This window comes from Stegostoma tigrinum, chromosome 23 (genome assembly GCF_030684315.1).
Source record: "Stegostoma tigrinum isolate sSteTig4 chromosome 23, sSteTig4.hap1, whole genome shotgun sequence".
NCBI lineage: Eukaryota > Metazoa > Chordata > Chondrichthyes > Orectolobiformes > Stegostomatidae > Stegostoma > Stegostoma tigrinum.
Window position 1 is genome coordinate 7,809,352 of NC_081376.1, and position 17,481 is coordinate 7,826,832.

The window sequence follows — 17,481 nt, forward strand, 5'->3', positions numbered from 1 at the left end:
GTCCCGGGAGAGGAAGGAGTTTAGTATGCTTGCCTTTATTGGATTGAGGATAGGAGTTGGGAGGTCATGTTGTAACTGTACAGGACATTGGTTAGGCCACTTTTGGAATACTGTGCACAATTCTAGTCTCCCTACTATAGGAACAATGTTGTGAAACTTATAAGGGTTCAGAAAAGATTGACAAGGACGTTGCCAGGGTTGGAGAGTTTGAGCTACAGGGAGAGGTTGAATAGACTGGGGCTATTTTGCTTGGAGCATCAGAGGCTGAAAGGTGACCTTTCAGAGGTTTATAACATCATGAACAGTGTGAATAAGGTGGCTATCCAAAATCTTTTCCCTGGGGTGGTAGTATCCAAAATTAGAGGGCATAGGTTTAAGGTGAGAGGGGAAAGATTTAAAAGGGACCTAATGGACAACGTTTTCACACAGAGGGTGGTGCATGTATGGAATGAGCTGCCAGAGGAAGTGGTGTACAATTACAATATTTAAAAGACATCTGGACAGGTACATGAATAGGAAGGGTTTAGAGGGATATGGGCCAAATGCTGGCAAATGAGACTGGATTAATTTAGAATATCTGGTCAACATGAACAAATTGCACCAAAGGGTCTGTTTCCATGCTGTATAGCTCAATGATTCTATAACTATTTATCATCAAACATTAATGTTCACCATTTAGTCACAGTTCTGTCAGTTTTGTAATCCAATACCTCATTAACAGGAACAACAAGAAATACTTTTTCAAAATTAATATTTTACCTTCCAAATTGTTTGATCTTCTCTTCACTCGCTTGTGTTTTGTGTATTTTTGCCCTGGTGAAAATGCAAATTGAATTAATTGCAAATGAATTACAATGTAAAAACCCTTAAGATATTACAAAACAGGAAAATTGAGGCACGGCCCTTACTGTTGAATGTATTGTTAACTTACTTTTAAAAGGTATGTTAATTTTTAAAATGCATATGTTGGTACCTGTGATGTAGCTGACAATTTTTGAAGGGAAATCTCAGTGAGAATTAGCCCTTGTTACTCTAGAAGAAAATGATGATTCAAGCCTACTTTATTTTCCTTTTTTAATGAGTCAGTTTCCTTTGGGAGTCACCAAATAAGGTCTCTCTTTCTTTCTCCCTCTTTTCAATGAGGACAATTATTGGCAAAATCCCACAGCATCTGTATCTTAAAGGGACAAGAGGAGGACATTCTCTTAAAGCAGTGTGTGAATTGTTTTACACCTAGACCAACCTCAGGAAGTCACTATCAACATCTGAAAAAAGCAAAATCAGGCCCATTCACAGGCTGACCTGAAGTTTCACGATATTGGAACCGTTCCAGACCGTGTGAAATAAGACAATCCAAATTGCCAGAAATCCAAATACAGATAGAAATGCTGCAAATACTCAGCAGGTCTGCCAGTAACTGTGGAGAACACTAACATTTTAGACCTTACACTCTTCCACAGGGCTGGAAGAAATGACCCATGAACAGCATTTTAACAGAGGAAACGAAACATATTTAAAACAGGATGGCTTTGAGTTTGGGTGGAGATTGGTCAAATTGCAAAAGTTACATTTGGAAATTAAAGGTGGGAAATTGTCAATGTCCCAAGTATTGTTATGTTACAGAAGAAGCAATTTAGCCCCTCAAACCCCTCCATAAGTGCCATTTAAACCTTCTCTTGGCTAATTCCTTGTTGCTTAACTCACACCCAACTCAATGTCGGTTTAATATCAGGTTATTTTTCTTTGCATTGTCTTCAACACTGACCAGTTGGGTTTGTAACACCTCAAACTGAATGGAGTTGAGATCTGTTGAATGGAAATTCAGGTGCACCAGGCAAAGCAGTATTCCCTCCCTAGCGCCCTGACTAACCTGTAAACCATCTCAGCAATTTACAGTCTCATCTCCACCAAGGTGAGATCAACTGATTAACTTGAACTGATTGATTGTTAATATCGCTACTGACACATTTAGGAATGTTCACCACATATTGTCCAATCTCAGAGTGGAGGGTTTGTTTGGGATTTGCAAGCACGAGCTGGTTGAGTACAGTACACCCTTTGCCCATTGAAAGCATTTGATCTGATCAACTAATTGTGGGAATGTATAATCTCCGTTACTGGCACTGTTGAATTGCGTGCGAGGCAGAATATCTTTCTAGACTAACAGCTACATCCTATTAATTGGAACTTACCACTTGCATCAGCCTTGCATCACAAGAGCACGAAATGCCTTCCTATCCTGCTGTTCAAATTTTTGACATAGTTTGCCTTTTTGGAATAATTCGAGGTATACCAGGTTACTTACAGATCTGAAAGTGATATCCTTTGGCCCGTTTACAAGTCCACGCAATACACAGTGAGTAACAACCTGATCAGGTTAGTTATTGCACTACAAGATACCTTTCAACTTCTGCATTAAGCTTCAAGATGAGCAATTGGCCAGGGCTCTACTGAAAAGGTAAGTATGGAATTATACAAATCACAATGTATATATATTCACTAGTGAAAGTTCAATTGAGGTAGAGAGTAATGGAGAATCCAGTGGACTTCTTAAACTTCCAGTATTTAGACCTGGAGGACAGAATGTGTTTAGGAGTCACTTCTATACATTCCTATACAATCTTTCTAAATCAACATTTCAGGCATGCAAAGGGTATTAAGTAATATTTCTCATTTAAAATGAATCACTCACCAGATTCCCCAAAGCAGCCACCTGGTTGTTGCCATGCCAGGATGTGGTCAAGCCACTGGGCCTGGAAAAACTCCGAAAATCCAGCCTGCCCACAAAGCATCACTGCAAATGTAAGACATTTAATTATTAACTGGGCATTCAGGCAGCTAAAGACAATAACGCGACTTTGCATTTTCAATGTACTTCTCCACCTGCTTTAGGCTAATCTCAGGCAGTCTCTAGGCCCACCTGACAACAACGAAAAGAGCAGCCCACAATGAGACCTGATAACCACCTCTCGTAAAATGCCACCAGAGTGATGTCTCCTATCAGCAGCCGTACATGAAAGTCCCCCACCTCCTCGGGATTTGCTGGATGTCTACTATCTCATTATTACTGTTGCTGGGAATGGAAGGTTTGAGTTATAAGGAGAGGCTGGGACTTCTCTCACAGAAGTGTAGGAGGTTGAGGGATGACTTCTAGAGGTTTCTACAATCATGAGGGGTATAGATAAGGTGAATGACAGGTGTCTTTTCCCTAGAGTGGGGGATTTCAAGAATGGGGGCATATTTTTAACAGGAGAGGAGAAAGATTTTAAAAAGATATGGGGGCATGTGTTTTTACAGGGTGGTTCGTGTGTGGAATGAACTTACAGAGGAAGTGATAGGTGGAGGTACAGTTACAACATGTAAAAGACAATCAGATAAGTACGTGAGTAAGAAATATTTGGAGCAAATGGACCAAGTGCTGGCAGGTGGGACGAGTTTAGTTTGGGATTCTGGTCAGCATGGGCTGGTCGGTCTGAAGGGTTTGTTTTCGTGCTGTATGACTCTGTAAGAATGCCAATGACTAGGGAACAGGGAACTGTGGATCATCTTCCAACATTCCATCCATCATAAATTTCACGCACCACCCCTCAAAAGCTATGGTTCCTAATCCATCAGTCATTGAAAGATTGTTTGAAATTAGAAATTGGGTCTTTATTTTCTTGTTCAACACTGATAACTGTCCTGCCATTGCCCTGCTTTAGCCCCGTCTCTCTCAAGTTTCTTTTGTTCAAGTGCCCATCCAATTTCCTTTTGAAATCATTGAGCATCTCCACTTACATCACCCTCATAGGCAGCAAGTTCAGTTGTCTATGGGTCTGAGAGGATTAACAGCACTCTGCAGTGCCACCCAAGGTGATGAAATCATATGAATTTGGTGGCAGGACAGTTTAGGCTCTCAAAAGAGTGAGACCTAATATCCAGCCCTGCTGAAAATTTCTGTGACCACGTCTATCAGATCAATAGAAACTGTAACTGGGGGAATAGCATGCAATAAACTAGATCTTGTTAAGCACAAGAGCCTTTTCTGATTAGGCGAGGAAGTGGTTTTCCTCAATCGCACCAGGCTAAGGCAAGAACACTTTCCTTCCTTTCTCCATGGATGCTGTCAAATGCTGAATTTTTGTTTTAGTTTGTTGAAGATCATGATGGGTCTAGTTAAGGTGGAGAAATGGTGTTCCCCATGTCTTGACAGATCCAGGACTATGAGATGCAACGTTTAGGCAAGGGATGTTGGAGATTTTTTTTATATGATGTAAGGGCTGGCACAGTCACTCAGTGGTTAGCAGTATTACCTCACAGCGCCAGGGGGTTTGGGTTTGATTCCACCCTTGAGTGATTGTGTCGATGTGGAATTTGCACATTTATCCCTGTGTCTGCTTGGGTTTCCTCCATGTGCTCTGGTTTCCTCTCACAATCCAAAGATGTGCAGGTTAGGTGGATTGACCATGGAAAATTTCCCACAGCATCCAGGGATGTGCAAGGCTAGGTGGATTAGTCGTGGGAAATGCAGGGATAACATTGGGGTATGAGTTTGGTTAGGATGCATTTAGTGTTTTTCAAATTAATGACAGCTTGTTTTCGGACAGTAACATGATCTATGTCAGCATGACTACTGGAGTTTTTCAGTGTTTGCATGAGGAAAGGTGAGAGCAAAGGAGTGCAGGTGGGAGATATGGGTTGGCAGGAGTTGACACTGCGTTGGAATAGGGATGATGAAAAGACAGAGTGATTGGTACACACATGTAGGTTAGTATAAGCTCTCTTAGCAATGAGCAGTGAGACTCTGGGCCATGGAGAGGGTGTAGAAAGCATATTCCTAAAGGAACTCATTGGGGTATGAGTTTGGGTAGGATGCTCTTCAGAGGGTTGGTGTAGACTCAATGGCTTCCACACTGTAGGGATTCTACGCTCTGGAACTTACTGCCTACAAAGTTTTGGTGATGAATAATTTTGGAGTGAAATTGAATGGGCCCGTAAAACATGAAAATAAATATACAGCATGGGACTGATGAGATTGCCCAATGGAGAGTCAATACGGGCAGATTGGATTGAATGGCCTCATTCTTTACCACAATGACTACTATTCCATGGCACCTTCAACCCTCCATGTCCCTGTATGCTACCCAACACTGTCCACGGCCACTCATAGGCATTATGCCAACCAATAACCCTGTAGTCACCACCGTCTCCCTTTCTAGACCCTATGCCAACTAGTGCCAACTCTTACGAACCCATGTCCCCACCGACTATTCTTTGGATTTCACAGCTTTGACAGTTCTTTGACAGCTGTGACTGTTACAATGGGTTTTAGTACACATTTTCCAGAAGCCGATGGCCTAGCGGCAATAATAGCGACATTCTGGGCAGCCAGGTTCGAATGCTGCCATGGGAGATGGTGGAATTTGAATTCAATAAAATATCTGGAATTAAGCATCTAATGATGACTGTGAATCCATTGTTGATTGTCAGGAAAAACCCATCTGATTCACTAATGTCCTTTAGGGAAGGAAACTGCCATCCTTACCTGGTCTGGCCTGCATGTGACTCCAGACCCACAGCAACGTGGTTGACTCTTAACTGCCCTCTGGCCAATTAGGAGTGGGCAATAAATGCTGCCTGGCCAACGATAGCCTCATCCCATGAATGAATTTAAAAAATACCTTTAGGCACATTCTTCTCTATTTTTTGGCATATCTACACTGTCACAATTGTGGCTAGCACTCCGAAGGGCACCCAAACCCACATCCTACCCCATGTTGGTGGAGCCTCCACCAAGGTCAGATGCCCTTGTCCCTCAAGATGCCTTGTGACATCTTCAGAGAGATACCACAACTCTTAGAAACAATGACCAGTCACCGCTGTCAAGTATCTTAAAATTAGTTGTTCTTACAAGAGCTGAGTTGAAGGAATTCAAATGCATTTCGTGTTTTTCAAATTAATGAGAGCTTGTTTGTCGGACAGTAACATGGTCTTTAGGCAAATAACTTTATGTCAGCATGACTACTGGAGTTTTTCAGGGTTTGCATGAGGAAAGGTGGGGGCAAAGGAGTGCAGGTGGGAGATATGGGTTGGCAGGAGTTGACACTGAGTTGGAATAGGGATGATGAAAAGACAGAGTGATTGGTACACAGATGCAGGTTAGTATAAGCTCTCTTAGCAATGAGCAGTGAGACTCTGGGCCATGGAGAGGGTGTAGAAAGCATATTCCTAAAGGAACTTAAGCCAAATTACAATAGATAATGAATTTCTTTTTAAGTCCTATTCAGGAGAATATTTCCTGTTTCCACTTGCATCAGAGCAGTTTGCTTTTGAATGGAAATTACCTTACCATACTCCAGAAATAAATCTTGTTCTGCCAATGGATAATCATTCTCTTCAATTTGCAGGTTTCTTTGCAGCATATTGGAGCAGAAAATTTTCTCATAGCCCTGAACAATGAGGGAAGCTTGAGAATCCATGTGTTGTGCTCCTACTACATTTGAGCATTTTTTCTGGAATTTCAATGAAAAAAATAAACCGTTTGGCAAGTAAAGATACTCTTATCAAAATTAATATGCCCATAAACTTTGATTTGCCTCAATTAAACCTTGATATTTTTCAACAAAATAATTACCAATTATTAGCACCGTATTATGTTACATTTATGTTTGTCCACGATTCCTTATCTTTGAGCCATCAGCAAGTTTACAATCATATGATCAGTCCCTGAAACCAAATCATTGACAGAGGTTGTAAACAGTTGAGGTCCCAACACCAATCTCTGTGGGACCCACTGCTTACATTTTGCCAACCTGAAAATTATCCATTTGTGCCACTCTCTATTTCCTGTTAGCTCATCAACCTTCTTTCATGCAAATATGTTACACCATGTGCTCTGGTTTTGTACAGTCACCCTTAATGTGGGAATTGGTCAAATGCCTTTCAGAAACTCAAGTACATCAAGTCTACAGGTTTCCCCTAATAAAGACAAATAGTACAGATGTTAGAAACTGAAATAAGAGCAGACATGGTGGTCAAGAAGGTGTTTACCATGTTTCCCTTCATTGCTCAGATTTTTGACTACAAGAGTTGGGATGTTATGTTGAGGTTGGAGTAGCCTCTTCTAGAGTATTGTGTCCAGTTCTGTTGCACGAATGATATTATTAAGGTGGAGAGGGCTCAGAAAAACCTTTACCAGGATGTTGCTGGGAATGGAGTGTTTGGGTTTCAAGGAGAGGCTGAGACTTTTTCACTGGGGCATAGGAGGTTGAGGAATGGCCTTAGAGAGGTTCATAAAATCATGAGTTTTTAGGTAAAGCAAATGGTGGGTGTCTTCTCCCTAGGGTGTGGGATTTGAAGACTGTGGGCCATATCTTTAAGGAGAGAGGAGAAAGATTTAAAAAAGACATGGGGGCAACTTTTTTTACACAGAGGGTAGCTCGTGCGTGGAATGAACTTCCAGAGGAAGTGATAGATGTGGGTACAGTTACAACATTTAAAAGACATTTGAATAAGTATGTGAATAAGAAATGTTTGGAGAGATTTAGGTTAAGCTCAGGCAGGTAGGATTAGTTTAGTTTGAGATTATCATCAGCATGGACTGGTTGCACCGAAGGGTCTATTTCCATGCTGTATGATTCAATGATGGCATGGTGGCTCCTTGGTTAGCACTGCTCCCTCACAGTGTCAGAGACCCAGGTTTGATTCCAGCCTCGGGTAACTGTCTGTGCGGAGTTTGCACATTCGCCCCGTGTCTGCGTGGGTTTCCTCCAGGTGCTCCGGTTTCCTCCGACAGTCCAAAGATGCGCAGGCTTAGGTGGATTGGCCATGCTAAATTGCCGGTGGTGTTCAGGGATGTGTAGATTAGGTGGGTTATGGGGGGATGGGTCTGGGTGGATGCTGTAAGGGGTGGTGTGGACTTGTTGATCCGAAGGGCCTGTTTCCATACTGTAGAAATTCTACAACTCTAAGTGCTGGAGAAACTCAGCAGTTCCAGTCACATCTGTGGAAAGAAGAATAGAGTTAACCTTCCAAAGTCCAATACAACTCTTCCAGAAGAGAAATTATCTCGGACTCAAAATATTGATTCTGTCTCTCTCTCTCCATAGATGCCACCATACCTACTGGGTTTCTCCAGCACTTTTCTCAAAGAAATTAATCAAAAGTGATTTCCCTTTCAAAACACATGTTGACAATTTCTCTTGTTCCCTTTTATGAAACCGATCAGCTTAAAACATTTTTGAGGCCAACTTTGCTGGAAATGGACACTGACATTGACAGCGTACATTCAACAAGATCATAGAGTCATTGAATCAAACAGCACAGAAACAGACCCTTCAGTCCAACCAGTCCATGCTGAACACAATCCCAAACAAAACTAGTCTGACATGCCTGCTCCTGGCCCATATACCTCCTAACCCTTCCTCTACATGTACTTCTCCAAGTGTCTTTTAGATGTTGTACGGTGCCCACATCCATCTTAGTGAACAATGAAAGGATTGGTGCAGAAATGAAGGAGTTGAGTTGGAGTCAAATCAGGTAAAAGAAAGTGAATAAAAGGACACAAGAAGAATATTGGGTTAAGAGAGAAAAATACAAAGGAAAGAAAATGTTTAGTGCGATTTTTAGAATCTCCAACAACAATTAACACGTGAAAGAATGAAACAGTAAGTGTAGCTAATTGGTCATACTGCAAAGGGACTGACGAGCAGCTAGTATATCATTATAAAAAACCGAAACAAAGTTGCTAGAGAAGCTCAGCCGGTCTGACAGCATCTGTGAAGGTAAAAAAACAGAGTTAACATTTCAGGTCCGAAATGTTAACTCTGTTTTTTCCTTCATAGATGCTGCCAAACCGGCTGAGCTTTTCTAGAAACCTCGTTTTTGCTCCTGGTTTACAGCATCTGCAGTTCTTTCAGTTTTTGTATGATTAAGGTTGCTTTGACTGCAAAGAATAGCATTAAACATTCAGGGGTGAACTTAATTGATCACCATAGAAATATACCAGCCCAGCAGCATTTATTGTACACTGCCTGTGAATGTTCACCTGCTTTTGCACAGCTAATAGTGAGACAGTTTAGTCAACAATTTTTAGATACTGACATTTCAAGACATCCCGTTCTACCTCGGAAGACACTGAATTTTATTAATGGAGGTGAGTGCCATAAAACTCACCACTATTTTCACAGCAAGTCATGACCTATTATTTTTCCAAAATCTGGCCCATTTTGTACAATAAATGTCAAAGATCTATGGGTACAGTTTGGATTTTGATGAGCAATGATTATTGAGAGGCTGGAATTGAGAACAAAATCATAGATATTGGCTTCAAGTGATGTCAATGAACCACTGAACACTAGTGGGTTTTACTTGCTAAGTAAAGCTGAATGATTTCTGCTTTGGGCAACTCATGTGCCGCAGTTGTCCTTTCTCTGCTGAATGAAGGATGATCCAGATGCTCAGTCGTGATGTATGTGAAAGACAAAGGGTGCAGTCTTCCTGTCACAGAGGGACGGCAAGAAGGGGGAAGTAATCGGCTCTAGAAAGATACGCACTTCCCTCCACCAAATATGTGCGACACGAGAAGGTCCACTGTTTCAACTTGCCAATGATTAAGGCCCTTAAGTAATTAATTAATCACTACTTAAGGGCCTCCACATATCAACTGCCAGACTGCCAGCTTTTCCCAACAGAAAAGAAAACTGGATGGTTTCTTAACGAGGGCCAGGTTTGGGCGAAGCCCTGGTTTGCCCCAATCAGAGCCAGAGATAAGGGGAAAAGGGGGTATTCTCTGCAAGCCACCCTGACGGCCTTGCCTCTGATCTCCCCCGAACGCTCTCTCCTTGTGACACCCACCTCAAGAGAAGCAAAAGAGATAGAGCTATCTTCTCGTCATTGGATCCCCAGAGGTGTTGGCCTCAACCTTGAGGAAGCAGAGTGATCCAGGGAGCTTGGGCCTGTTTCCATGTTGTGAACATTTATGGCCTTATGAGCCACTGTCAAGGCCTGCCATAGGCCAGGAGGCTCACCAAAGCTTTCTGATCAGATCGTAAGGAGCTGATTGGAGAGAGATAAGGTGAGCTTTTTGATGTACAGGCAGAGTTAATGGACATCTAGCATGCCTAACTTGGGGAAAAGGGAAAATCATGTTTTAATGCTGATTAATTTCTGAAAAGGACTAGAGTCTCATTCTTTTGGCTCAGGATTGGAAGACCTGATTTTCTTCAAATGTCTTCAGATGTACCAGTGAATTGCACTGGGCAATGCCAACAATACATTCAAAGTGAAAAGAAGAGAGTTTTAAATCAAAGCTTTTAATCAATGAATAATTTTCTTACGCGCTCCACAATAATGAAATACAGCAGTTGGTGCGATAGAGAGTAACCTTGACAATTTAAAGTCGTCATCATTCGCTTACACAAATCGGATTCCAGGCAAGAGGTTCCATTATTCTCCCTTCGGGTAAAAGAATGAAAACAAATAACATTTATAAAACTATTTTCAGTGGATTTTTGAAAGTGTTACAAACTCACATAAAATTACATTGCAAATCAATAGCTTGGAATAAAAAGCTGTTTTAATGATCATCACGTAGCCACTGTCAATTGCTGTAAGAACTCGCTTGATTCACTCATGTCTATTTGTGGAGAGAATCAGCCATCGTCATCTGGTCTGGGCTACATGTGACTCCAAACCTAAAGCAATGTTGTTGATTGTCAACACCCAACTGCATAGCCTGCAATACCCGCATCCCATAAAATGAATAAAACAAGCAAAAAAAAATCAGTGATAATGGGAACTGCAGATGCTGGAGAATCCGAAGTGACAAAGTGTGGAGCTGGATGAACACAGCAGGCCAAGCAGCATCTCAGGAGCACAAAAGCTGACGTTTCGGGCCTAGACCCTTCATCAGAAAAGAGGGATGGGGAGAGGATTCCGAAATAAATAGGGAGAGAGGGGGAGGTGGATCAAAGATGGATAGAGGAGAAGATAGGTGGAGAGGAGACAGACAAGTTAAAGGGACATGCGCAGTTGTAGTATGGTGCACTGATCTCTACACTGCGGAGGCCAGACACCAACTCTCCGACACCTCCTCCTACCGCCCCCTGGATCATGACCCCACACCCGAGCACCAAACCATCATCTCCCAAACCATCCACAAACTCATCACCTCAGGTGACCTCCCACCCACAGCCTCCAACCTCATTGTTCCCCAACCCCGCACCGCCTGCTTCTATCTCCTTCCCAAAATCCACAAACCCGCCTGCCCTGGTCGACCCATTGACTCCACCTGCTCCTGCCCCACCAAACTTATCTCCACCTATCTGGACTCCACTTTCTCCCCCTTGGTCCAGGAACTCCCTACCTACGTCCGTGACACCACCCACGCCCTCCACCTCCTCCACGACTTCCAATTCCCTGGCCCCCAACACCTCATATTCACCATGGACGTCCAGTCCCTGTACACCTGTATTCCGCATGCAGATGGCCTCAAGGCCCTCCGCTTCTTCCTGTCCCGCAGGCCCGACCAGTCCCCCTCCACCGACACTCTCATCCGCCTAGCCAAACTCGTCCTCAGCCTCAACAACTTCTCTTTCGATTCCTCCCACTTCCTACAGACAAAGGGGGTAGCCATGGGTACCCACATGGGGCCAAGCTATGCCTGCCTTTTTGTAGGTTACGTGGAACAGTCCCACCTACACTGGCACTAAACACCACCTCTTCCTCCATTACATTGATGACTGTATCGGCACCGCCTCGTGTTCCCAAGAGGAGCTCGAACAGTTCATCCACTTCACCAACACCTTCCACCCCAACCTCAAGTTCACCTGGGCCATCTCCAACACATCCCTCACCTTCCTGGACCTTTCTGTCTCCCTCTCAGGCAACCACCTAGAAACCGATATCCACTTCAAGCCCACCGACTCCCACAGCTCCTCCATCCCCTATTCCCATTTCCTTCGTCTCACCGCATCTGCTCCCAGGATGAGGTATTCTACTCCCTTACATCCCGGATATCCTCGTTCTTCAAGGACCGCAACGTCCACACCTCCCCCCCACCCCACCCCCGCAGTGGTCGAGAACGCACTCAACCATGTCTCCCACATTTCCTGCAACGCATCCCTCACACCCCGTCCCCACAATAACCGCCAAAAGAGAATCTCCCTCATCCTCACATACCACCCCATCAACCTCCGGATCCAACACATCATCCTCCGACACTTCCACCATCTACAATCCGACCCCACCACTAAAGACATTTTTCCATCCCCACCCTTTTCTGCTTTCCGGAGAGACCACTCTCTCCGAGACTCCCTTATCCACTCCACACTCCCCTCCAGCCCCACCACACCCGGCACCTTCCCCTGCAACCGCAGGAAGTGCTACACTTGCCCCCACACCTCCTCCTTCACCCACATCCAAGGCCCCAAGATGACTTTCCACATCAAGCAGATGTTCACCTGCACATCTGCCAAAGTGGTATACTGCATCTGCTGTACCCAGTGTGGATTCCTGTACATTGGGGAAACCAAGCGGAGGCTCGGGGACCGCCTTGCAGAACACCTCCGCTCGGTTCGCAATAAACAACTGCACCTCCCAGTCGCGAGCCATTTCAACTCCCCCTTCCATTCCTCAGACGACATGTCCATCATGGGCCTCCTGCAGTGCCACAATGATGCCACCCGAAGGTTGCAGGAACAGCAACTTATATTCCGCTTGGGAACCCTGCAGCCCAATGGTATCAATGTGGACTTCACAAGCTTCAAAATCTCCCCTCCCCGCACTGCATCCCAAAACCAGCCCAGCTCGTCCCTGCCTCCTTAACCTGTTCTTCCTCTCACCTACCCCCACCTCCCACCTCAAGCCGCACCTCCATTTCCTACCTACTAACCTCATCCCACCCCCTTGACCGGTCCATCCTCCCCGGACTGACCCATCCCCTCCCCACCTCCCCACCTATACTCGCCTCTGCAGGCTCCATCCCCGCCCCTTTAACTTGTCTGTCTCCTCTCCACCTACCTTCTCCTCTATCCATCTTCGGTTCACCTCCCCCCTCACCCTATTTATTTCATAATCCTCTCCCCATTCCCCTTGTCTGATGAAGGGTCTAGGCCCGAAACGTCAGCTCTTGTGCTCCTAAGATGCTGCTTGGCCTGCTGTGTTCATCCAGCTCCACACTTTGTTATCTCAAAAAAAACCCTGTTATTTTGCTTTCTGAACATGGGGTAGCACAGTGGCTCAGTGATTTGCACTGCTGCCTCGAATGACTGTCTGTGTGTGGAGTTTGCACATTTTCCCTGTGTCTGCGTGGGTTTCCTCCAGGTGCTCTGGTTACCTCCCTGGGTCTGGGTGAGATGCTCTTCAGAGTGGTGGCATGGACTGGATGAGCCGAATGGCCTGCTTCCACACTGTAGGGGTTCTACGATGCTTGTCAGCCAGGACCATGCTCCAGTACTTCCTCCAAGGTTCCTGTGCAGAGGCAACAGCAGGTGTGGTTCCTGGGGCAGACACACACACACACACACACACACACAGACACAGACACACATATACACACACACACACACACACACACACACACACACACACACACAGACTCATACTCAGTCTGGATTGCTTTGGAGGGCAGTCCTTTCTTATAAGCTTCCTCAGCAACTGTGCATTGACCATCTCCTCCTCTGAGCTGGGTCCCTTGAGCAAAGTCTTAGATTAATGTTCAGTCCCAGTATCCACAGGCGTGTCTGGTTGTTGAATCTTGTTGTAAATTGGACAGATCAGTGCTGTGCAGGCTCCAGGACAGGTTACATTATTTTTCAGCTGTGTCATTGAGAATCATGATGAGATGACACTCTGCAATGTTACAGCGAATGGGATTCTTTTCCTAATTTCTATTTGTACATAACGTGTACTGGATACATTCATCCATCACATCTAATTTTTTAAAAATTTTCTTGCTTCCTTTAAAGCAACAGGTTTTTTCTCGTGGTACTAATTTACGGTCGCAAAGGGATGTCAGCATCATATGTTTGTTTTAATGAGCACTTAACACAGTAATCACATCTAAAAGTATCACACTAATACTGGCTTTGTTTTTTGCACTTGTTCCTGAGATGGTGATTTATTGCCTGTCCCTAATGGCCCTTGGCAAGGTGATGGTAAGTCAACTTCTTGGAACACTGCAGTCCTCGGGCTGTAGAGACATACTCAGTACTGTCATGATGGTAGCATTGGGATTTTGAATCAGCAACACTGAACGAAATATATTACAAGATAATGTATGGTTTAGAAAGGGTGGACGCTAGGAAGTTGTTTCCGTTAGGCGGGGAGACTAGGACCCGTGGGCACAGCCTTAAAATTAGAGGGGGTAAATTTAAAACTGAAATGAGACGACATTTCTTCAGCCAGAGAGTGGTGGGCTTGTGGAATTCATTGCCACGGAGTGCAGTGGAGGCCAAGACGTTGGATGCCTTCAAGGCAGAGATCGACAAATTCTTGATCTCAAAAGGAATCAAGTGCTACGGGGAGAGTGCAGGGAAGTGGTGTTGAAATGCCCATCAGCCATGATTTAAATGGTGGAGTGGACGTGATGGGCCGAATGGCCTTACTTCCACTCCTATGTCTTATGGTCTTATGGTTTGAATTCCCCTGGAAGCTTGCAGGGGATCTTTGGACATAGTGATACCTTCATGCACCTGTTGTCCCTGTCCTTCAGGATGGTACAGCCAGCGACTTTGGAAGCTGTTGTCGAAAGGAGCCTCGCTGAGTTCCTCCAGTGCATCATGTGGATGACATACACTGTGTGTCAGTGGTGGACAGAGTGGATGGCCAAGACGTTAATGGTTAATGGATAAGATGTTGGTGAACTGGGACGCTTTGTCCTAGACATAACATCAAATAATCTAGAGATAGCAGGAACTGCAGATGCTGGAGAATCTGAGATAACAAGGTGTAGGGCTGGATGAACACAGCAGGCCAAGCAGCACCAGAGGAGCAGGAAGGCCAGCGTTTCGGGCCTCGACCCTTCTTCAGAAAACAATCCAATAATCTATACCGCTTCTAAACATTTCCCCTTTATAGCTAAGGACTTTTCCTCCTGAGTTAGGGCCGCTTTTGGAACACTGCATTCAATTCTGGTCTCCATGCTATAAGGAGGATGTTGTGAAACTTGAAAGGGTTCAGAAAAGATTTACAGGTTTGGAAGATGTGAACTACTGTATAGGCTATGGCTGTTTTCCCTGGAATGTTGGAGGCTGAGGGGTGACCTTATAGAGGCTTATAAAATCATGAGGGGCATGGATAGGGTGAATAGCCAAGGTCTTCCCCAGGGTAGGGGAGTCCAAAACTAGAAGGGCTTAAGGTGAGACGGGAAATATTTAAAAGGGTCTAAGGGGCAACTTTTTCACGCAGAGGGTGGTGCGTGTGTGGAATGAGCTGCCAGAGGAAGTGGTGGAGGCTGGTACAATTACAACATTTAAAAGGCATCTGGATGGGTACAGGAATAGGAAGGGACTAGAAGGGTATGGGCCAAATGCTGGCAAATGGGACTTGGACGAGTTGGAACCAAGGGTCTGTTTCTGCGCTGTTCAGCTCTATGTCTCTATAATGGTTGGCTTAATTCTTGAGCTTCCCTCCTGCGGACCTTCTGCACACTAAGAGTCATGATATACGCACAAAGTAAGAACAGATAAGGGCCTATTTGGAACGTTTAGTCTTTAAGAAAGTTCAATCTCGGATTGATAATAAAGCACACACAAAGTGATGGCAAATGCGGTAAAGAAGAGATGAGGATGATATCAATCAACTGCTAAAGGAGTAACAAAATGGGCAGGAAAGTGGCAAATACAAAAACAGAAATTGCTGGAGAACCCAGCAGGTCTGACAGCATCTGCAGAGAGAAAGCAGAGTTAACGTTTTGAGCCCTTCGATACAAGCAGATTCCGTCTGTTAGAGAAGTCAGAAGCAATGCGCTCTGACAGAAGGAATACACAGGTATTATGCACTGAATGGCACAATTCTAAATGCTGGTCAGGAGCAGAAGCACCTGGGAGTTCACATGCATCAATCTTTTTAAGATTACAGGACGTACTGAGAATACAGTTAAGCATGTGTGACCTTGAGTTTTATAAACGGAGCAACTGAGTACAAAAGCAGGGAAGCTATACTGAACCCTTACAAAGCTCTTTTCAGGCTACAACCAGGGTGGAAATGGGCCTAGTGCTTAGCATTGCTGCCTCACAGTGTCAGCGACCCAGGTTCAGTTCCAATCTGGGCAAATGTGTGCACCTTGCACATTCATCCCCATGTCTGCGTGGGTTTCCTCTTGAATGCTCCGGTTTCCTCTCACAGTCCAAAGATATGCAGGGTAGGAGGATTGGCCGTGCCAAATTACCCATAGTGTTCAAGGATGTGCAGGCTGGGTGAGTTAGCCATGGAGGAAATACGGGGACAGGGTAGAGGGGTGGGGCTGGGTGGGATTCTCTTCAGGGGGTTGGTGAGGAATCAATGGGCTGAATGGCCTGCTTCCATACTGTAGGAGTTCTTATAACTGGAGAATTGTGTCCAGTTCTGGTCAGTACACTTTAGGAAGGATATGGGGGCCCTTTACAGCATGAACAGGAGATTTACCGGAATAGTTCCAGGAATGGAGATTTTTGCCTACAAGGTTAGGTTAGAAGCTCTTGGAGCAAGGATGGTTGAATGAACTGATTGAGGTGTATACATTTATGACAGGTATGGCTGAGGTAAACAGAGCTGCTCCCACTAACTAATGGATCAAATAAATTAAACCTGCCTTTTAAAAACATTTCAACAATTAAAATTACAGCTATTGGACAATGAACATTTAAATTCATTATGCTTCATTAAAAATTATTTAATGAAGTCAGTTAATTTGTTAAAGAGTGTAATTGTTGTTCTGGGCGATATGAAGGGGAGATAAATGTCCAAGTGGGACAATGGGATTGAGAAAAAAATGGAGCAGGAATACAAAACAATAACCAGAAAGACACAGATTTTAAAGTCTCACGCAAATGAAACAAGGCTAACGTTAATGTAAACTCTTTTTATTCCACAGAGTTAGGGTGTGGAATGCACTAACTGGAAATATGGTGGAGGACGGTTCAATCAAGTCATTCAAGAGGGGCATGAGATGGTTATTTGCTTAGAAATGGTGTGTGTGGATGTGGACAAAAGGCAGTAGATTGGCACTAGGGAATAGAACCACTGCATGGACATGATGGGCTGAATGGCCTCTTTCTTTGTTGTATCAATTCTGGGATTCTGAGCAGTTTCTAAATTTGCAATGTCACCAAACTGGGAGGAAGTTTGTTCATCAATATGCAATAATCCAAAAGAAGTCAGGCATCAGTGGGTGAGCACAGCAAGTGTAAAACTATAAGACAATGTAGAAGTGAAAATGTGCACATTAAACATCGTTGTGGCTGAGGTGAGAAAGCAAGAAATATATCTTTTCAAAAGGTTACTAAAAACAGTGCACACAGA

General features: G+C 44.3%; 1 protein-coding gene across 1 annotated transcript in view; it reads right to left on the minus strand.

Annotated features, from left to right (window-relative positions):
• Nucleotides 1–17,481, minus strand: part of c23h16orf89 (chromosome 23 C16orf89 homolog) — a 32,728-nt gene that overhangs the window by 3,078 nt on the left and 12,169 nt on the right. The window contains exons 4-7 of the mRNA XM_059653898.1: nucleotides 10,317–10,434; nucleotides 6,329–6,491; nucleotides 2,693–2,794; nucleotides 760–813 (exon numbers count right to left, since the gene is read on the minus strand). Coding sequence (XP_059509881.1) covers nucleotides 760–813; nucleotides 2,693–2,794; nucleotides 6,329–6,491; nucleotides 10,317–10,434 — 437 coding nt within the window. The remainder of the gene's footprint in view (nucleotides 1–759; nucleotides 814–2,692; nucleotides 2,795–6,328; nucleotides 6,492–10,316; nucleotides 10,435–17,481) is intronic.